At 42.4% G+C, this 22,604-nt stretch overlaps 2 protein-coding genes across 5 annotated transcripts in view; both read left to right on the top strand.

Moving 5' to 3' along the window:
- nisch (nischarin) overlaps window positions 1–11,318 on the top strand; it is a 37,335-nt gene extending 26,017 nt beyond the window's left edge. The window contains exons 19-30 of one of the 4 annotated variants that reach the window (XR_013964689.1): window positions 677–897; window positions 1,541–1,914; window positions 2,396–2,565; window positions 3,399–3,477; window positions 4,540–4,708; window positions 4,865–5,015; window positions 5,513–5,638; window positions 6,021–6,173; window positions 6,702–6,865; window positions 7,335–7,489; window positions 8,672–10,148; window positions 10,246–11,318. Coding sequence is in view for 1 of the 4 variants with exons in the window: in XM_080773543.1 (XP_080629669.1) it covers window positions 677–897; window positions 1,541–1,914; window positions 2,396–2,565; window positions 3,399–3,477; window positions 4,540–4,708; window positions 4,865–5,015; window positions 5,513–5,638; window positions 6,021–6,173; window positions 6,702–6,865; window positions 7,335–7,489; window positions 8,672–9,017 (2,108 nt within the window). In the remaining 3 variants the exon portion in view is untranslated. Of the gene's footprint in view, window positions 1–676; window positions 898–1,540; window positions 1,915–2,395; window positions 2,566–3,398; window positions 3,478–4,539; window positions 4,709–4,864; window positions 5,016–5,512; window positions 5,639–6,020; window positions 6,174–6,701; window positions 6,866–7,334; window positions 7,490–8,671 lie in introns of all 4 variants that reach the window. The other 3 variants (XR_013964690.1, XR_013964691.1, XM_080773543.1) reach the window with 3 other exon arrangements.
- Window positions 11,319–11,989: 671 nt separating this feature from the next.
- LOC308321979 (mannose-1-phosphate guanylyltransferase catalytic subunit beta) lies at window positions 11,990–22,499 on the top strand. The gene is made up of 10 exons (XM_080773136.1): window positions 11,990–12,107; window positions 14,698–14,830; window positions 15,024–15,104; window positions 15,328–15,376; window positions 16,059–16,204; window positions 17,874–18,032; window positions 18,253–18,331; window positions 19,190–19,317; window positions 19,641–19,823; window positions 20,482–22,499. The coding sequence occupies exons 2-10, from the start codon at window positions 14,702–14,704 to the stop codon at window positions 20,611–20,613; spliced, it is 1,086 nt and encodes a 361-aa protein (XP_080629262.1). The 5' UTR covers window positions 11,990–12,107; window positions 14,698–14,701; the 3' UTR covers window positions 20,614–22,499.
- The last annotated feature ends 105 nt before the right edge of the window (window positions 22,500–22,604 follow it).

A 22,604-nucleotide genomic window follows, 5' to 3' on the forward strand; every position in this document is an offset into this window, starting at 1 on the left:
AAGCTAAGAAAGTAACAGTGGAATATCTATAATGAAACTATACATATAAGCTATACATCTATACTACTATGCTATACATATGTACTATGACGTGCTATGACAATAGCACATACAATGCACTTATGCTGTCTACATAACATGCTAGAAGACTGTATCAAATGCTATCTAAGTCTACAGAATTGCTATCTAAGGGGGTGGGGTAAGTGCTATGGGCCATGATGGAGTCTGAAAAGGTGGGTTTTCAGACTACGGCGGAAGATTGGGAGTGATGCTGCAGTTCTGACTGCAATGGGAAGTGCATTCCACAGTTTTGGAGCCAGAAGGGAGAAGAGTTTGGGACGTGTGGAGTGTTGTCCCGGCGTTTTTAGTGGTATACAAATGGTATACAAATGCTTTGTTAAAAAGGAAAGTCTATAGTCCACTCTTAAAAGAGTCAACCAACTGTGGTGCTCCCAAGGGGGGCGGGCAGGGTGTTCCACAGTTCGGGGGTCGATGGAGCAGAAGGCCCGGTCGCCTCTTGTCCTATGGTTGGTCTTTGAGGAGGTTGGTGTTTTAAGAGCGGAGGTAGAGGCTCGTAGGGAGACTAATTCCTTGAGGTAGGAAGGAACGTACTAATATTATATGAATTGATATGAATTGCACTCCTCTTGTCCCATCTTCCCCTCTCTGCCCTCAGCTGAGGAGCAGGTCCAGCGTCAGAAGGAGGTGGTGGGTCTCCTCCAGAGAGATCTCCTGCTGCCGTACTCCCATGTCCTCCTGCTGTCCTCCTCGTGCTCGGACCTCCTCCCCGCCTCCTGTCTGGTCCTGGGTCACTCCTCCAGCAACACCACGTGGTTCCTGTTCTCTGACGCGCAGTCCATCACGGACACCACCGCTCTGCTGTCTGCACAGCTCAACGTAAGAGCTGCTCTCTGACTCAGTGGTTTTTCGGGTTGTGCCCCCCCTGGCCCCCACCCAAGCACTTAGACTTGTAGGAGTTGAGGAATTCAATTTTGTTTTACCGTCTATTAGAAGAATAAAAAAATAGTGGTGCCTCTTGCTTATATTATTTGTACACGTATATTAAAATATGACTATAATGTATGTATTATGATGGTGCTAGATGGAGGTATCTCACCTCAGAATGGTTTGGATGGATGGCAATGGGAGGAGATTAGGTGGTGGTGAGTGGTGACTGTACCTGTGTTTGATGCACATGTCTGGAAGTTAAGATCAGAGACTCCATTCTCCCGTCTGTTCGTCTCATTCACTAACTTCCACAGTATGAGCATTTTATATTACTAGCCAATTTTAATATATGATTGTTTGATTTTGCCAGTGTTTGGGGGCCCACTAACTTGACAACTGTATTTATTTTCTGTCGGGCAGAAACAAACATCTACGTGTTTTTTGGTTTGTTTGTTTGTTTTTGTCATCATAGGTAGTAAAAATAGCAGATCTACAAGGTCATACAGTACAAGGTTTCCACCTGACAGCAATGGTTTGTACATAGAAGACGTTTTAGAATCGATTCATTAATGTTCCACGTTTGTTCCCTCAGCTCCCCTCAGAGCCCCACCCGACACCCCTTCCTCTCCTCCGCCCACTCCTCACCTCATGGGAGGTGGAGGAGAACCAGACTCCCCAGGGTGGATACCCAGCCTTCCTCCTCTCCTCCTCGGAGCCCTCCCCCCACCTGTCGGACCTCCTCGCCCAGGTGGCCGGCGGGGAGACCACGGCGGGCGCCCCCGTGCTGCTCTTCCTCACACAGCGCCACCTGCTGGTGATGAAGGTGAACTTCAGGTGGCTGGCGGAGAGGAAGAGGAGCGAGGCGGAGGTGCTGGACTCGTCCTGCTGCAGGCTGCTGCGTGTTCCCCTTGGTTCCGTGGCCCTGTACCCCACACGTCCTTCAGCACCCCCTGCAGGCCAGCACAGGTATTTATTTAAACCACCTTTTACCATTCAGGCAGTGGTTCCCCCGAGTCCCCACATGATTTTTTTTGGGGTGATACCAAGCTTGATTTGGTATCTATGGAACCAAGTCAAGCTAATATAATGCCTCAACTCCTACAAATATGGGGTCAAATATGATTATTTTGGGGGGTCACGACCTGAAAAGGTTGAGAACCACTGTGCTTGGGGACCAGGACCACAATGTACGATATTGAAAACCGCAATATTTGAAAACCACAAAACACTTATTTTTTTTGCCAGAGCCTTGTCAGCTTTGGTTTCATGCTTAAAATACATATTTTCGGAAATGTCTATGGGATGAATGAATGGGCTTTCTATCTTATCTGTGGAAACGGAGCCGGTAAACAAAATGCTTACCACTACCACTGGTTTCTGATACGCAGTATACACAGGTCTCTATTTAGTTGTGTTGTGGCCTATATGTAAATTATGTTGTGTGCAGGTTGGACCATGTGCTGGAAGTGTTGCTGGGCCAGTGGAGGCTGCTGCTGGTGTTTCCTCTAGCCCAGGACAGACTGCTGTTCCTGGGTCAGCTGAGGGAGAGAAGAGACTCTCTGTCTGGGTTGAAGACCCTGGTCCTCCCCAGGACTACTAGTGCTGCTCTGAAACCAGGTAAGCCCACAGAAACAAACCGCTCAACATTCAAGGAACTAGACCAGGTGTTAAACCATTCAAACTGGGAAAGAATCTGTGTCATTTATTTTTATTTTTAACCACTTTAACCATTATTTTATACTTTGGCTATTCAAAAATAGCAGATATAGAAGCTCATGACTTTTTTTCCTTCAAATCTTTGCTCCCCCCCTGGTCTCCGGTACATATCGTAATATTTTTGGGGGATTTTGACATGAAAAGTTTTGAGCACCACTGATACATACATAAGTTTATATATAGCCTACTCACTTTTTTTTTTTTTAACTGTGAAATTAGAATCATACTCAGGTCTTAATAGATTAGAACAGGTGTTTGACCAAGTAGGATGATTGACAACTTCTGATGCTGACCAGATATCCTAGGCCAGTGTTTGTCCTTGGAGTTCTGATCCTATAGGACACTAAGGACAGTGTTTGTCCTTGTAGTTCTGATGATAGGACAGTGTTTGTCCTTGTAGTTCTGATGATAGGACAGTGTTTGTCCTTGTAGTTCTGATGCTAGGCCAGTGTTTTTCTGATCCTATAGGACACTAAGGACAGTGTTTGTCCTTGTAGTTCTGATGATAGGACAGTGTTTGTCCTTGTAGTTCTGATGATAGGACAGTGTTTGTCCTTGTAGTTCTGATGCTAGGCCAGTGTTTTTCTGATCCTATAGGACACTAAGGACAGTGTTTGTCCTTGTAGTTCTGATGATAGGACAGTGTTTGTCCTTGTAGTTCTGATGATAGGCCAGTGTTTGTCCTTGTAATTCTGATCCTAGGTGAGTGTTTGTACTTGTTGTTCTGATCCTAGGTCAGTCCAGAGGCAGAGAGCTGACAGGACACTTCTGTCTGTGTGTTACACCACCCAACCCAGCCAGCTTCACCTACAGGTAAACACCATCTGAACTCACTCTGAGTTTCCACCACCGTCTGTGTGAATGCCTGAATGGGTGACCGGCCGCACATTCTAAACCAAAGCATTTCCTAAAATAACTTTAAATAACATTAATTTATATTGCACTTTTTTCAAAGCACTTTAATATGCATGAGTTATATTCACCAATTATTTCATCAATCATGCATAGCCTGTGTCCAAGGTGTCACAGCCTCTGACACAGCACACAAAAGTTGGTTGCGGTTTCTCAACCTAAACTGGCTTTGCATTAACATTTAAAGGACAACTTTAGTTTTTTTCAACCAAGGTTCATGTTTTAGGTTGTTATTAGAGAAACTAAAAGGTGAGTGTTCATTTTCTTTCATTTGCTGCTTTCTTTCGTTTTAGGGATTTTAGCAGTTTTTGACAGGGGGCGGGGGCATTCGAGCATGGGGGTAAATATGTATTCTTTAACACAATTATATGGTGATTTATTTTTTTATGGTTTACTATAGTCCTTATAAACGCCACAATCTGGCCACAAAAGATCACGGGATCTATTGAATGTGACAAACTGACATATTGAGCCTATACACAGTATAAGCCTTCCCCCAGTAGGCTACCTTCACATTCAGTAGATACTGTGATCTTCTGTGGCCAGATGTAATTTCCTGGCGTTTATTAGGACTATAGTAAACCATAAAAAAAGAAATCACCAAAAGATTGTGTTAAAAAATACTTAGCCCCATGTTCGAATGCCCCCGCCCCCCTGTCAAAAACAGCTAAAATCCCTAAAACGAAAGAAAGCAGCGAATGAAAAAAGATTAACACTCATCTTATACTTTATCTAATAACAAACTAAAACATGAACCTTGGTTGAAAAAAAACTAAAGTTGTCCTTTAAGTAAATGCGCGCGCGCGCACACACACACACACACACACACACACACACACACACACACACACACACACACACACACACACACACTGCCACAACTGCCAACGTTAATGTAGATATATGATGCGAGCAATGCTTGGAAAGCTCTGTCTAATAATTTGAGCTTGTTTTCCATCACAGTGTGTCCCAGCAGCCTCCAGTCCAGAGCATCTCCTCTCTGCTTCAGAGTCTGGGAGAGGAGAACCAGCCACCCCCCCACCTCGCTCTCAACCTCTCCCCGGGACTGAAGCTCCTCGCTGGGCTGGAAGGCCAAGGCCTATTGGAATACTTCCACAACAACATAGCACAGGTAAAAAAAAGAAGAAAAAAACTTCTTGGGACACTACCCAATTCCCTGTGTAGGGAAATTGTAACGCACACGGAAATTGTAACGTGTGTGTGTGTGTGTGTGTGTGTGTGTGTGTGTGTGTGTGTGTGTGTGTGCGCGCGCGTGCGCGTGCGTCAGACTGAGGGGGAGGAGGTGAGACAGGTCTTGTGGCTGTCTGTGGTCCTCTACAAATCCCCTGAGGCTGAGCTCACTTCCTGTCTGCTGCTCTCCACCAACGCCATCTACTTCCTGTTGGAGGACTCTGCCTCCTCGCTTACTCACCACTCATGTAAGACAGTAATTGTGTGTGTGTGTGTGTGTGTGTGTGTGTGTGTGTGTGTGTGTGTGTGTGTGTGTGTGTGTGTGTGTGTGTGTGTGTGTGTGTGTGTGTGTGTGTGCGTGTGCGTGTGTGTGTGTGCGTGCGTGTGTCCGTGCATGTTTTCCATTAAAATGGCAAGTGGCCATGGCAGGTGGCCATTTTAAACACCACAAAAATAAACATGAATGACTTCCAGTCAATGTAAATATCTCTCTCTAGGGTAGGTACCCTCACAAAAAACATGGTCTCTAAACTGCCTCCCCACAACTTGGACACTCAGGCATGAAGGTTGACTAGGTTGGCGGAGGGTTTGTAGAGCCCAGGATCACGTTAGATAATTGACACAGGGGTGAAAATGGGTTACAAAATCGTGGGATAAAAGTTATTTAAAAATATATATATATATATCTCCCTCCCTCTCAACCTCTCTTTATCTCTCTCTCTCTCTCTCTCTCTCTCGCCATCAGTGTGGGAAACGTCAGATTCAGCGTGCAGAGATCCAGAGGCGGAGTCATGTTACTATCTGACCATCCGATTGGCTGACCTGTTGTCTGTCAACGTGGGGCTATTTGACCAGTACTTCCGGGTCGTAGGTTAGTTGACCAACAGTACTAGAGGTTCTGGTAACAGTGTTAATTTTGACAGCTAATTTTGATTTAGTTTTAGTCATAGTCTTTGGAATAAAACTACACCTAAACCTTAATAGTTGAATTTGTCGACAATCTTTTATTTTGGCAGGCCTTGACGGCATCATAATACCTGATCTACGAGCTTGTAGATGGCCTATTTTCTGAATATGACACTCAAAAGCATAAGCCAAGCATAAAATAAGTTGTCTTAGTTCTAGTTCCACTAGTCCTCCCCAACATTTTTGTCTAGTTTTTATTTGTTAATATATTTTTAGTCAGTCATTGTGTGTGTGTGTGTGTGTGTGTGTGTGTGTGTGTGTGTGTGTGTGTGTGTGTGTGTGCGCAGGTAGTAGTGCAGATCAGATCGTGTGCTGTCTCAGCAGAGACAGTTTTGGGACTCATGGTTTCTTACAGCAGCTGATGGCAGTCCTCAGTCTCCAGGAGAAGGTCCCTCAACCTGACTCCACCGAGCAAGACTTCTACAGCCACAAAGACACTGGTACACAAACACATCCATCCATCCTACCTTTTCCTATTAATGTCCATTATTTATTTGTCATTTGAGCCACCGACAACCATTTCATAAGATTTAGCTTCTCAGACCCAAGACATTGAATATTTTGTTGTCGTTGAATATGATTTTGTCCACAATTCCATGCTGTATTGATGTGGTTCCATAGGAGAGATGACAGGCAAACATAGATCAAAATAACAATTCTTCTACATTCTCTAATTGTGTAGACTTCACGTAAATTAAGTAATTAATGCAGATGTTTAACAATAATTAACTTGTTAAATTAACTTGAAAATGTATCAAAATAGACGCGTAATGTCTCGTAATGGTTAAAGATCTACGGGGGTTACGATACTTAGAATAGATAGATATAATGGCATTATTTGGTGTGTGTGTGTGTGTGTGTGTGTGTGTGTGTGTGTGTGTGTGTGTGTGTGTGTGTGTGTGTGTGTGTGTGTGCGTGTGCGTGTATGCGTGCGTGCGTGCATGCGCGTGTGACGTCACCCCCTGCAGGTAAGATGAAGAACTACGAGCTGGTTCATGGTGGTAGGGTGAGGTTTATCTATCCCAGTGATGAGGAGATGGGAGATCTCACCTTCATCGTGGCAGAGAGGAAGACGGCTGCCTCTTCATCCTCATCCTCATTCAACATCCTCCTCTACCTGCTGGCCTTCCAGGTACACACTAAGGCTGAGCTGAACACTCCATTCTCCTTCTGACAGCCCATATTGCCCAAACGTACAGTGCTATTTAGCACTGTACGTTTGGGTAAACAAGGAATAAACAAGGTGTATTCGTGAGCGATTTTATCTGACAAAGGTTGCAAACATTAAAAAACATATTGTTTATTCATACGCTTGTCCACCTGGCTATCATTGCCTTCAGTGCAGTGCATTCCATAGAATTTCCGGCTATAGTTTCTAAGAGCACAGACTAAGTTTGTGATTGTGTAGTAAGTATGGACTGTCTGTCACAACTCACAACTTCATGTACTGATTTACTAGGTTCATTTACATGGTTTAATTGGTTCAACTTTCATTTCTTTCGTCATTTGTTTTCATCACTTCCTTCCTTCTACCCTTCCTTTCCTCTATCCTTCCTTCTACCCTTCCTTTCCTCCATCCTTCCTTCCTTCCTTCCGTCCAGGTCCAGACACCTGGGAGTCTCACTGGCACTGGCCCCTCCCCCAACCCCCTGCTGGAACCCAGGACCTTGATCCTGACCTCTACAGACATCTTCCTATTGGACGAGGATTATGTCAGTTACCCTCTGCCTGACTTGGCTAAGGAACCTCCCTCCAGGTGTGTCATCATTAATTCTTTCAGTGCGATCTACGATTATACTCGTACCCTCTAGTCTAGGGTACGGCATCAGCCATCTACGGACATGTTCGTACCAGCTATGGGATTTTTACATCCAGGCTCCATTTAAATCCATTAAAAGCAAGATTTTCAAAGCTCTGTATCTCTGAAGCTTCGAGCACTGTCCATGGTGAGCCGTCTCGCACCCCGACGATCGTAAATCATTTTTTACTTTGTCTCGCATCGCTGATGACATGTAACAAAACAGCTTCTGAGTTCTGATGAGAGCTAAGGGGTGTGAGGACTGCTCACTGAGCACAGCCCCCACCTCCCTGATAACCCGGAAATTAAACAGCGGGTCATTACAATGGGAGTGACCGGTGGCAAGGCTTAGATGTGCTGATGCTACCACCTGCTGGGCACAGAAAGAACTAGATAAAGTGCCCCTCGGGGCACAGGTCTCCACCAGGGCAGGTCAGGTTGTGGCCTCCTGGTGGCGCTATAATAGGCCAATGTGAAAAGGGTACCATTTCTTCTGCCTTGGATGGCAATTGGATGATTTGAGGCATTTTGTTCCAAAAATGTGTTTTGCAAAAATCTACCCATTAGTGGCGCTATAACAGGCCAATGTGAAAAGGGTGGGATATATTCCTCAGCCTAGTATGAGATGTATACTAGAGTATGTGAAAGATTTCACGTAAATTGCACACTGTGTTCATGATTTGAGGCTTTTTGTTTAAAACGGGCCAATCCTGCAAACTTTGAAAGCCAATGTTAGCCTAATGACAATGTTATGATACGATAAAATGAACAAAACTCTGTCCGTCTTCATATTTTTTTCTCCTCAGTGGGTTGAGCTGAGTAAGTGTGAAAACTGAAAATCCTTGTGAAAACTTTGATGCCAGATTTATCAGACCTTCAACTTTCAGAATCACATTTTTTTCTATAAGCTGCACTTCCAAAACTGTCTCTAAACTCTGAATGCTTCGCTCAGCAAGAGACGGAGGACAGTCTCGTCCTGTGGTTAGCTATGTACTTGGTCTGCTCTTTTGTTTCCCCTCTACACCAAATCTCTTCTACATCTACTTGTGTGTTGAGGGCTTGTAGATTGTCTATTTTCTCGGAATGTTCTCCCCAGAACAAGGATGTTTGGGTTAAAGCGATATGGTCTATGTTGTCCAGGGAGAAGTACCAGGTGAGGGAGTGGCGGAGGATTCGGGACCTGGACAGGGTTCTGTTGGGCTACCAGCCGGTCCCACAGGCTCTCACTCTGGTGTTTGACGACTGGAGCGGACCGGACCTCCTGTGTCACCTGACCATGGACCACTTCAACCAGGAGACGGCAGCAACAGGAGGAGGTGCAGCAGCAGCAGGAGGTGCAGGTGCAGTGGGAGGAGGTGCGGTCGGGGAGGTGCAGTGGTGCATCCTGGTACCAGGAGCAGAGAGCAGGGAGAGACTCCTCTCTCTCCTGGCGCGCCAGTGGGAGGCTCTCTGCAGTCGAGAACTGCCCGTGGAACTCACCGGCTGATTGGCCCAACTCACAGGTCGGGCAAACGGTATGATTGGTTGGCTGGAGTCTACTGATGATGTGAACTCGGCATCTAATGGACGGATGGACGGACGGACGGACGGACGGACGGACGGACGGAAAGACAGACAGACAGACAGACAGACATGGTTTTTTTTATACATTAATAATTGAACATGGATATTATGTTGAACAGTGCCACAGAGTCCTGAAAATTTGACTTCCTGTTTACGTTGTCTCTGGGTTCTTAACGGCTTCTCAAAGTGTGCAAACACACACACACACACACACACACACACACACACACACACACACACACACACACACACACACACACACACACACAGAGAGAGAGAGAGAGAGAGCTGCTTGTAACAATCTGCTTTATTTAACATATTTTTTGTGTTCTTTTTTGAATGAAGATTATCTTTGACACAGATTAAAATAATGTCATTATTGTTATTATAATTATTGTTTTAGTATTATTATTATTTTAATGGTTTTACATTTCAGAACTAATTGTTTATTGTTTATACTATATATCGCTGTTGGGTAGAAACCTTGTATCTCAATCCTACTATTGATGAACAAAATCTATGTCCATCAGTGTGTCACTGTGTCCGACCGACTGACTTCAAACTCTGTGCAAGCGTCATGGGAGATCTCGTTGTTCAGAACCTGGTTGTCCAGAACCGTCAATCCAACCTGTATGCCCATATATTGGCTGACCACCTTCAAACGTGGGTCACCGAGGACCAGAGAGAGATATGGAAAGTGAGTCGAATCATCAGCTCTCCCAAAAATATTGATAAAACCGCAAATCCCCATATATGGAGCATCCTGATATCATCAATATGACATCATACTGGTCTATGAAGTACTGACTTCATAGACTGGCCTGGACTCTATATTTGGGCATGCATGACACAAAACTCCTTCAACTCTATATATGGGTATAAAAGGGACACAGACAGGTGAGGTACAGAGATCTCCACATATGGGCATAAAAAAGGGACACAGACAGACAGTCGGACACAGAGGTTACTCCGACATCAGGTACAACCGGGTGTAGCATGCATTTCCAATATGCATTTGTTCCTGAGTAGACAGGTCCCAACGGGCACCGCTGTAGTATTTCATTTGTTCCTGAGTAGACAGGTCCCAACGGGCACCGCTGTAGTATTTCATTTGTTCCTGAGTAGACAGGTCCCAACGGGCACCGGTGTAGTATTTCAAATTGTTCTATAGGTGCTTTTTTATGTAAATATTGAAGCAATGAAAAGTATTAACAGGACTAAATAATTACAACATTGGGTCCATTGGAACACAGGTTATTTTTTTTTTTAAAGTAAAGATTTTAGACATTCAAGGTTTCCACCCGACTGCGACGATATTGATTATCACCCTGACATTGGTCATTGACTGAGCTTATAGATCCGTGGGCGGTAAATCCGGGCAGTTCCTTGTTGACAGTATGTCCGTCTACAGTATGTATTCAAATAAAGTGATATCACATGCATGCACTCACACTCACACACACACACACACACACACACACACACACACACACACACACACACACACACACACAATGTTGCTGGTTGGTGGTTGTATAAAACTGTTACTTTTCAGGAAATGGAAAAAAGACCCTGTGTTAGTGTGTTCGATTGGATACTTTTTTGACTTTATTTACAGTTTGCAAACAGTACAGCAAGTACAATTACGCAAGCAATGCTAAGTAAAGGGATAAAACAAAAAAAGCCTTGATTTCTTTTTCCATTGTGGTCCTATGTATTAATCAATTCATAAGCTACAATGTAGTTATTATTTTTTCACAAGCTCTTGTTAATACAGTACTTTTAATTTGTTAAAGAAAACGGAGTTAACTTTAAACATTGCCTCCTTATTTTCGACATACCGTAATATTATACAGAAGGATTTTCTTTTAGAATGGCAGTAAATTATGAGAACAGTTTCTGCTCCACAGCGACAATATATATGATGGTTATTTTCATAATGATATAATGTTTCAATTATTATTATTCCCTATTTATTGTTTTTAAGCTATCGCATCACTTGACCAAATGCAAGGTGACCAATAACAGCCAGTGCTGTATTGAGTTGCCTAACTTTTAACGAAACTATTGTTTTCTCTGCTTGACGACTTCCTTCTGCTTCAATGTGGAAACATAAGATGCAGTATTAAGGAACAACCTTTAATAAATATGTTTTAAAAACATCAACTATCATACTATGCTATCATGTGTTTTTCTTTTATTTATTTTTTACACAGCAACTTTACTCTTCATTAACATTACAGCTCACACTTTTACACTTCTTCCTTCAGATGTAAGAAAAACCGGTCCATATACCAGTTTTGCCTGGTGGAGAAATGACCTGCCCAAATCCACATACAGTACATACAGTATCGACCACATCCACTCCCATTGTTTAGACAAACCCCCAACTATTATGAATGAAACAAAGACATAATAGCAAAAAAATATGTATATTTCACAGATAAGAATACATTTAAACAAGCAAACATTTCAACTGAATAGATATTAATATTATTGTAACGATTATTATTAATCGCCACGTTGTTTCCATCTGATTGGTCAAAAGTCGGAGAAGAGGCGAGACAACAGATACATTATTACATTTTATAGAGGGTACAGTATGCGTGTGACATCATCATCAAACCAGGAAGTTATACAGGAATGCCTACTGAGTGGCTAAAAAACTGCTTTCTGGCCTTGACAGCCCATACATCCAAACAGAACATCTAATCTAATTGCATTAAACGACGTTAAACTCACTTTGCCTACTTTGCCACTCGATTTCCCATTCACTTTATGCATGCGCATACCCTACCCTCTATTGCGCATCTCCTCCTCGCGTGAAGGATACTTGGTTGGAAGGGTCTACCTACGGTACATTACATAATGGTACGGTCCCAGCTCCGCCCACCACGGATCCAGGAACAGAAACAGTGGAATACATCCTGATATTCTAATGTACGTGTCATTCTATGGTCATTCATGCCATCTACACATAGGATACTGCACACACACTGTGACTCAACTCACTGTAAGTGCTCACTGCGTTCGCAACTATATAATACCACTACTCATGCATAATAATAACGACATACTTAATTGAATAGTGGCTGTTATGCCTTGAAAGTGTACTCTGTAAGACATAATTACTGTGTAAACTGTTCTGTTAAAGGAGGTAGTGGTACTGTCTGTTAAAAGTATGTGTTAATATCACTCACTGTGTGTGTTGTTGTAATTATGACACATTTGTTACTGCCTGATTTAAGGTTTAAGCCAATCACTGCCAGTGTTAGCTGTTGTTAGCCTAGCAGAGCCTAGAATGTCAATGAACTGTGGAAAGTTCAAGCACACGGACGTACGGTGACACCAGTGTGAGTCAGTGTCGGAAAGTGATGTACAGACCGAGAGCCTCACGTAGAGAGACCATATAAAATAATAAGACAATACAATTATACGTCAATACTTCTCATAGTTCTTCTAGTACATGACTGTTGGAAGCTAGCTGGAAGATGCTAACAGTAGCATGCAGCTGTCATTCAATCACCGAGTCTTGTTTTGTTTACTTCTGAATCGGTTCAAATTCTTGCACTGTTGTAACTGTTGGTTTGATACGAATCACCCACTAGCAGGATAGTATTGCATTCATTCATTCATTGAAATATTTTATATATACAGTTTGCAGAATTACAGTACATTTCAAGCACAAACTCAATACAAAGACTGTTAACTGAGTGGACGACCCAATTAAGCATTACACTTGTTTACAACAGGGTCCACCATGTTCAATTAATCAAAACATTTAGAGACGTACAAATAGACACTTCTATATACCGGTAGTTAAAGAACAGAACAGGAATTCATCATAAAGGAAGCAAAAAGGGAAAAGAAACATACAGTGAGGGGAAAAGGGGTGGGGCACTGGGGGGATTCAGATTTTACGGGGACCAGTTTCGAATTGCAGCCGTCCAGGTGCCCTTTGAGAGCGGTTTTGAAGGAGTCAAGGGATTCACATCTCTTAATGATTGTTGGTAGGGCGTTCCACATTTTGGTGGCATACTGTAGGAGCGAAAATAATTTGTACATGGTTTGTTGCACTCCCTCTGGTGTTGTGGGTGTGGACTTCGTTTACATTAAGGAAGTATTTAGACAGATACATGGGTATCTTGGTGGTGTATCGAATCTTGTGGACCAGACCCATTGCAAGATGCTGTACTCTGTCGTCGACCCTAAGCCATCCCAGCCTGTCAAAGTGGTCAGGGGTGAGGTGGGTTCGGGGGGTGAGGCCAAGTAGGAGCCTGACCAGTTTGTTTTGGGAGGTCTGGACTCTGGAGCCTTGTTTTAAGGGCATTTGAGGTGCTGTGGTACCAAGAGGTAATGCATAGTCAAAGAGGGCTCCTGTTTCATTAATTCATTCATTCATTCATTCATTCATTCACATGTCAGGCTGCGGGTCATAATATGAGAAGTGATTGTTGTCAGGAATGCAGTCCTACTGGATCAGGTTTAGGTCATCATGCCAGCTCAACCTGCTGGCCTCAAATCTATATCTATGCCTCAATAGATGCCTCGGCAAACTATACATACATTTTCAAATAAATAAACTCAGCTAAAGTTAATGTTGGTCAATTATTTCTCCACTTTAATAAATTAGTGTATAATAGTGTATTTTATATAATTTTAATTGTTGATTAGTCACCTTTACAATGAGGTACACCTTGTAAAGACCAGGCATTACTGGAATGACCAACACTGCTGTCAGACAAATCCATTTAGAATGTGTTTTTGTGTCGATCTGTTGATTTGTAAGAAATGTTAATGTTCTTGTATTATTTAAATATATTTATAATATTTTCGTTATTAATAATTTCCCTGCCCTACCTCATTGTTATGTACCAAGTGACGCACAGAGCGGGCATAAGGTGCTGATTGACTGGGTGGGTGGGTGCGTATTGTCTTGGTCTATAACTCATTAACTCTATATTGAGATGTAGTTGTGTGACACAACCAAAGCCATTACTGAGAGGTTGGGTGTGGATGTGGACAGACTTATCCTGGTTAGTGATGGATAACAGATACAAAAGATTAGATTAACAAAACATTTCTTTCAGTCATGAGATCAGAACTCTGGATAGTGCAGGATAAATAGATTCTTTACATTTGTGTCCCCTTTAGTTGTTGCAGAGGTACAACAGGTCTTCCTGACAAATACCCCATTTAACTACTAACTTAAACCCTATATACACTTTGTTGACTGGGATCCCCCAGGACTATTTTTGTGGAATGTTCAGCTATTATGACATGCCCAGAATGGGGATACTAGGGTTTGAGTGTTTATCCTGTCCCAACTATTATGAGCACTGGGGAAGTGCTCATCTCATGGACACTTCAAGACAGATTAAGCTGGCTGAGGGTACTGTTGACAGCTGAAAGTTGAAAATACAAACATTTAGATGTCTCAATAATAGATTACTCTGAAAATGTAATAGTTTTCCAATTCCAGCTGCCTCCGCACAGCATTGTTCAGGACCAAATCTGTCTGTGATGATGTTATGTTTAGTTTTGACTTTTGTCTAATTTAATTTAATTGCGTTGGTTATAATTTGTTGGCATGGTGATTTCAGGACGATGAAGGCTCTGATTCTGGTTGGTGGCTATGGAACCCGGCTCCGCCCCCTCACGCTCAGTGTGCCAAAACCAATGGTGGAATTCTGCAACAAACCAATCCTACTGCACCAAGTAGAGGCTCTGGTCAAGGTGAGAGACAGTCATATGTAAACAAACCATTCCTCCTGTGTGTGGAGATTTCCAGTGATTCGCTCACCATGCAGTGCTTCCTGTTCAGCCGTCACGTAGTTCAGCCCAATGACAAAAGGGCCAGAGGAACGTCTCTCTTCAGCCAGTCAAACTGTTGATGACTGACTGATTTTTACATTTTGTGTGTGTGTAGGCTGGCGTGGACCATGTGATTCTAGCTGTGAGCTACATGTCTGATCTGCTGGAGAGAGAGATGAGAACACAGGAGCAGAGGGTTAGTACAGCATTTCCCACAATGCATCTGACACTCAGAAGAACCACATAAAATGTTTCTTTGTGATGTAAATGATCAAAAAGAGCAGATCTACAAGCTCACATTGTGTCATGCCTGTGGATTGCTATTTTGAAATAGAAATGTAAGTCGTTAATTGTTAGCTGTCCTTGTCGTGCACGGTTACTGTTCATAATAATAATACAATAATTTGTTTCATTTGTAGCTTGGGATTAAAATCTCTCTGTCTCATGAGAAGGAGCCACTGGGAACAGGTGAGTCAATCTACCAGTTCCTACTGGACCTTAACCCATTAAAACTGGGAAAGCATTTGTGTCATTTTAGATTCTAGCACTGGCTATTACACACAGTAAATGCCCTTTTCACAGTAAATGTCCATGTTACCTCTCCACATACAGAGCAATAGACTATTTTCAACCTACCAGGTCTTCCTCAGCGTTGTCAGGGCCTTCTTAAGAGCGCCGTGCTTATCATAATGTCCATCGCTTGCATTCAGTGTTTAATAACACCCACAACGTTACTTCAAACCCACCAACCTTAGCTGTGCTCTAATATCCTCATCTATTATTTGTTATTAATATAATATAATATAACATAACACAAATGGCTTAGCTGAAACAAGGATAAACAAGGGCTTCTCATGGTCACGATGACGACTCTGAGTCAGGTCGTAAATTACTGGATTGTCAGACATAGCCAGGACGATAAAAACTCTTCTAAAAGTTGAACAAAAAATGCTGGGTGTCGGAGCAATGCTCGGGTGTGGGGGAGAGGAGTGTTCCAGTCAGTCTTTACCATAGAAATGCATAGCAGACTGGCGCTGCCACTCAAAGTGTGCCCTCCGTGGACATTGAGACTGAATTAGAAAGTGTGTGTGTGTGTGTGTGTGTGTGTGTGTGTGTGTGTGTGTGTGTCTCTCTGTCTCTGTCTCTGTAGCGGGTCCCCTGGCTCTGGCCAAAGAGTTGTTGGGTGGTGATGACGATGAGCCGTTCTTCGTCCTGAACTCTGATGTCATCTGCGACTTCCCCTTCACAGACCTGCTTGCCTTTCACAGACGACACGGCAACGAGGGGACCATAGTGGTGAGAGAGACAGACAGCTCAGGTGGCACATGGTTAAAGTTCTTTAACGAGGGGACCATAGTGGTGAGAGAGACAGACAGCTCAGGTGGCACATGGTTAAAGTTCTTTAACGAGGGGACCATAGTGGTGAGAGAGACAGACAGCTCAGGTGGCACATGGTTAAAGTTCTTTAACGAGGGGACCATAGTGGTGAGAGAGACAGACAGCTCAGGTGGCACATGGTTAAAGTTCTTTAACGAGGGGACCATAGTGGTGAGAGAGACAGACAGCTCAGGTGGCACATGGTTAAAGTTCTTTAACCACTGTGGAGACTAAAGACTAATTCCAAAACTCACATTTCTGCATGTTAAAGCAGCACTATGTAACCTTCCCCTTAAACCTCACATTTGAACACGGTTTCCGTGCGCAAGTGCTGCAATTTTTACCATTGAGCTAATAGAGACTGCCTGCTTGTTCAGGGGATAAATGTAATCTGTTTTTCTTTAATTTCTTTATAAATTGAATCTTGGTCAACCGTCAAACTTGACCTTTGACACGGTCTAAATGTCTCAATATAATAGTACGAAGACAAAACACAACCATGCGTTATATTGTATTAACCCATTTTGGGCGGGAACCCCTTTTGGTGTTAGCATTATGTTATGCTTTAGCTATTGAAAAATAGCAGATCTACAAGCTCATAGCGGGCCACCGAGTGGCACGCTATGAGCTTGTAGGTCTGCTATTTTTGAAAAATCGAAGAACGACTGACATAGAAACATAGCTTTTTCAGAAAACTGTCAGTTTCAAACAGACATTTTGCTTTGCCTTTTGCAGTTTTTTAAATTACAATAGTATAACAACAGCAATTATTGTTTTTACAACATTAGAGGTGTCATAGGTAAGAAACTCTTAACGTAACAATGTGTATTCAGAAGCGATTTTGAAAGAGTGCGGATCTGTCACTGCACTATCCGGTTGGTTAGGGTGCCTGTTGAGCAGGGAGAGGAATAGCATGTTCCTCCAAACTCCTCACTGTCAGGTAAAAATCACACCCATGTGAACTGAGTGGTGCAACTCAATGGGAAACAAGTCCTTTCAGGACCTTTTGGGGGTTTTAGACGAAGTGTATGACTGTACTCGTGCCATTTGCATTTCTGTGTTAATTCAATCAATACCTGAAGGAATTTGCATAACGACTAAACTGTGAGGAAAAAAAGTCTCTGGACGTAAAAACACAATGATGACATACACCATTTACCATACTATGCAAATGTATGTTGTTTAGTCGTAAAAAATAAAAGCAGGTGCACTTCCTCAGGATATCTTAGTGTAGGCAGTGGGTGCTCAGCGATAACTTAAATGCCACAGAAGTGGAAAAAGCAGCACTCCAATGTAAAGGATGCTAGACTGGCTCAGATTAAAAATGTTATCTGTTCTTAGAAAGGCTGAGGCAGAAAATAATAAGCGTTGGCAATACAATGAGAATTTGTATCTGAGCCAGTCTTGCATTCTTTACTTTGGAGTTTGGATTGTTGCTTTTTCCACTTTGGTATTTAAGTACAGTATGTGGTTTACAGGTACTTGTTACATATTATGTTATTTAGATTTGTTGTTTTAATGTGTGTGTGTGTGTGTGTGTGTGTGTGTGTGTGTGTGTGTGTGTGTGTGTGTGTGTGTGTGTGTGTAGGTGACACGCGTGGAGGAGCCCTCTAAATACGGTGTTGTGATCTTTGAGACTGACAGCGGCAGAATCCAGCGCTTCGTGGAGAAACCTCAAACCTTTGTCTCAAACAAGATCAACGCTGGAATGTACATCTTCAACACACACATACTGAAACGCATACAGGTATACGCGCGTGCAAATCTTTGAATCTATGGGGGGGGGGAAATACATTTTGGAGGTCCTTGACATGAAAAAGTTTGAGAACCACTGATATACAGTACTGTAGCAACATGCGTTTTTCAGAAAACTGTTAGGAACACTAGAAATTCAGTAGTTGGCCTATAATATGATTACGTTGTGTTCAGGTCATTGTGTATATTCAGGTCTTATTGTCTCTCTGCAGCTCAGACCAACGTCCATAGAGAAGGAGATCTTCCCTGTCATGGCAGAGGAGGGACAACTGTACGCCATGGAGCTACAAGGTAATGATGCCACAGTACTGCCTTACGGCACTAATGCTAATATTCCTCTACCCTTTTGTGCCCCCCCCCCCGCACGATCGCAGCCCGAGGTGAAAACAGCCCAATCTGACAGTTTTTTTGGCTTAAGTTATAAACAGCGCAGCGGGGATACTGTACAGCAGTTGTGAGGGTACCTGTCGCGATTGTGAACAGAGCAGTAGCTGCAGCCTGTGAAAATAAGCCCAAACTGTGTTTTGGTTTATAAACAGCCGAGCGGGGCACTGTACACAGTTTATTTATTTTGTGAACGTACCTGGCTGTCGGGACTCAGGAGAGCCCACTGCACAATCGCTGACTTCCTTCATGTTACCAGAGCTATTGGGAGGCGGGGCACGTGTGTGCCTACAGTATGCCTGGTGTGTGGCTGTGTATGCTAGCATGCTTGTAAGTTGTGAATGTGTAGTCATGATGGTTGTAGATGTGTTATGGTTGTAGATGTGTTGTTTCATGGTTGTTAATGTGTATAGTTATGGTTGTAAATATGTTGTGTCGTGGTTGTAAATGTGTAGATTTATGGTTGTAAATAGAGTTATGGTTGTAAATGTGTAGAGTTATGGATGTAAATGTGTTGTGTCGTGGTTGTATGTTGTAAATGTGTGTCGTTCTTGTGTTTGGTTTTTGCAGCTCTCAATGCTACCAAACGTAAGTGTCTGGCCTCTTAATTATTCTCTGGCCTCACATACAAAGCAGCTGCATTAGAGATCCTGGTAGGATAGAAAACCAGCAGTACTAGAGACCAGTAGAGTGTCTATTATTAATATTACAATCCTGCACAGACTGATTCATGCTGTGTGTATGTGTGTCTGTGCGTGTGCGTAGGTTTCTGGATGGACATTGGTCAGCCTAAAGACTTCCTGACAGGGATGTGTATGTACCTGCAATCGCTACGGCAACATGCACCAGAGAAGCTACGCACAGGACCCGGCTTCCTTGGAAACGTGCTGGTTGTGAGTATCTCATTGGCTGGCTAGTTGGTTAGCTTGTTTGGAAAGAATTGTGGATTTGGACAATCACCTCGCCCATTCACACATTAAATTGGACATTACACTGACTTCACTCAATGGAAGCGGCACAGTCAAGTCTGGCATTTCAGGTCCCATGAGTTCTGACATTTGTGTTCACGCATACTAAGCACTGGTTAATATGTAGTGATAACTTCCAGGTTACAGTGCATGAGTTTAGTCTCTTTTGTTAATGTCTGTTGGTATGTGTCTCTGTCTCCATCTGTTCGTGTGTCTGTCCCTCTTCCTCTGTCTCTCTCTGTGTGTAGGACCCTACAGCTCAGATAGGACAGAACTGTACGATAGGGCCTAATGTGACGGTCGGAGCAGGCGTGGTTGTGGAGGATGGCGTGAGGATAAAACGCTGTACCGTCCTGAAAGCAGCGCGCATTCGGTCGCACTCCTGGCTGGAGAGTTGCATTGTGGGATGGAGCTCATCTGTGGGCCAGTGGGTGAGTTCAGAACAAATATGTTTTACGACAACTGTCACTGATCATGAATTATTCTTACGTATACCCTGCTACAGTATATACACTACTACTGTACTATTACTACTATTATACTACTGATATACTGTATATGTCTAAAATCACAACTGGTACTTTGCTGGATACCAAAAGTAGTAGATCTACAAGCTTAAAACGTGTCTCTTTACGTTTCAAGCTTGTGGATCTGCTACTTTTGTGTGATGCTATCGTACAGAGGTTTTCAACAGGTGGTCCGTGAAGGTATTGCATGTGGTTCCTGACCATGCACTTACAGTAATGTAGCAAAATTAAGATTTTGTATTTTCTTCCACGGGAAAGTGCACTAAACTCGTGTGCACTGTTCCGTTGAAGTGTGTCAATTCCACAGAAAATCAATCAGCTGAAAGCCCCTGCTATAGTATGACCAAGTAGTGTGTTAATTTATAGCCTGATTCACTACGTTCCGTGGATTTTTTTCTCAAAGTGCCAAAAGAAATCCACAAAATATAGTGAATCAGGCTAGATCCCATGCTAGTTAAGTTACAAAACAACGTAAAAATCTGTAGATAAGAGGTTTCTGCCCGACAGCGACGATGTATATTCTAGAAGTGGTCTTGCATTGACCGTGTGCTGTTTGTTGCAGGTGCGTATGGAGAACGTAACGGTACTTGGGGAGGATGTGATCGTCAATGACGAGTTGTACCTGAACGGAGCCAACGTTCTGCCTCACAAATCTATCAGTGACTCTGTGCCGGAACCCCGGATCATCATGTAAACACCTCAGACAATCACAGCAGCACAACACTGAAGGAGAATGAAGGACACACAGTAGTTACTAATACTGTAGATAGACTGTTTATGTCGATGGAGAGACAGATACTAAAGATGGAATCATGGAAGGATGCAAGTGTGGTAGAACAAGTTTGTTCTGAGGTGGTTTTCACAGCGACGGACCAGTGACGATGCCAAGCAAGCTGGACCTTGTTCCTTAACTTCACATTAAGTAACATAGGTGACAACTACAGTAGGGCTTCTCACCAGTTTGTTTTCCAACAGTAATCCAACCATAAATGCTGCTGTACCACTGAACCACAAAAGAAATTGAGAACCATTCGGATGCCTGGATTAAAGTGGTTAAGCAACAGAACAACACAAGAGGGAGTGAGTTTTGGTAAATACAACAGCTGTGAAGTGTGATCACAGGCATTTATTCAACGGCTAAACTGTCTGATTTCTGATTTCAAGGTAAGACATAATAGTTTGACAAAGAAATAAATTCTGCTCTGTTTATAATAATAATGACGCATAAAGTGCTTTTCAAATAAAAGTAGGTTTTCAGAATTGATTTGATTGATCTTAAAATCAATCCAGTGAAGGGAGGCCAGGAGGACTGGTGCTAAGCAACTAGCTGTGATGTTATGCCAAATAACTGTCTATATCTGTACAACTGCAGAGATCTCTTTGTTTGACCACTCATGTTGGTTTGTAGATGAGTCTGGAAGGACTGTCTGCCTGCCTGTGAGGGTCCTGTTACAGTATGTATTTATTTTTAGTTATATCTCCTTTATTCTTCCGTGCTCCTGCACTGTGAAAAGTGCTGAACTTAAAGGACCATACCGTTGTCTTTTATCGCAACTTCAGTCATAATATCTTATGTTTGTTTACATTTTGTCCCAATTCCCAATCATCAAACTTACCTGAATAATTGTGTCAATGTTGGCAAAACACCATCACTTGCAACTGTTTTTCTCCTAAACCTTTCAAATGAGTCCATAGCCTACTTTAGAATGCATTAAAATGCCTAACCGTAACCAAAATAGTTTTTGAGAATTCATATAAAAAGACAATGGAAGTTATATTTCCACTAACATAACTTCTGTTTTAATGTCCATCGACACACATGATACCCAAACAAAACTTGAAGTAATTTAGCGAACATGTGGCCTTAGCTTGGAAGTAGGCTAAAGGTAGTTATCAAACTGAAATAAAATGCCAGTAACTTATACGGTTGTTTAGCTATGAACTCACATCTTGTCTAGTATAAGACACTGTCTGTCTCTTCTGTCCAAATGATGCAAACACAAACAGATTATATTTGTTTACGAGAGAATTTAACTGTAGGCGGTATGTAGCTAACATGGTTTCCCACTAGTAGTGAAGCAATAGTTTAGGGTAAGAGGGGTGTGTGTGTGTGTGCGCTGAATGTATGGGTAGGCTTTTTGGCATTAATGTTGGTATTAGAAAACGAACAAACCAGGTCTGTACAAAATTGTAGAACAAATGACTTAAGTTCTTCCTAAATCAAACTAACAGTAGGCCTACTGTGTTTGTTTTTTTTAAGGTCAGAATGTGACTTGTGTTTTGTAAGGTCAGAATGTGACTTGAGGTCAGTGGGCTGAACATGTCCTTTTAAGAAAATGGCTTCAAATTGTTTTGTAATTAGCAGAAAATGGCTTCAAATTGTTTTGTAATTAGCAGTGTAATTAGTAGTTAGCAGTGCTAACATATGGAACCAATTCTAAAAACAATATGATCCACTGTGTTTGAATGTATTGTTTTATATGAGATGAATATAGTGGATGGAACACTCAAATGTTCCGTCTCATTTTGCTACAAAACTAATACAAATACTCTTCAATAAAATATCTTGCGTCACTCTTTACTATAAAGGTATTTTAGACCTTAAAGGACCTATAACATCAAATTAAACCTTTTCAATTTATTTTAATATGATATTAAAAGCAGTTTTTAAATGCATGTTATTTG

Source organism: Protomyctophum bolini (genome assembly GCF_963924005.1).
Source record: "Protomyctophum bolini genome assembly, chromosome: 2".
Lineage (NCBI taxonomy): Eukaryota > Metazoa > Chordata > Actinopteri > Myctophiformes > Myctophidae > Protomyctophum > Protomyctophum bolini.

Coding starts and splice junctions, on each gene's coding strand:
- LOC308321979 (XM_080773136.1), top strand. CDS start 14,702: ATGAAGGCTCTGATTCTGGTTGGTGGCTATGGAACCCGGCTCCGCCCC. Junction 18,033..18,252: donor ACATACTGAAACGCATACAG/GTATACGCGCGT, acceptor GTCTCTCTGCAG/CTCAGACCAACGTCCATAGA. Junction 19,824..20,481: donor GCTCATCTGTGGGCCAGTGG/GTGAGTTCAGAA, acceptor TGTTTGTTGCAG/GTGCGTATGGAGAACGTAAC.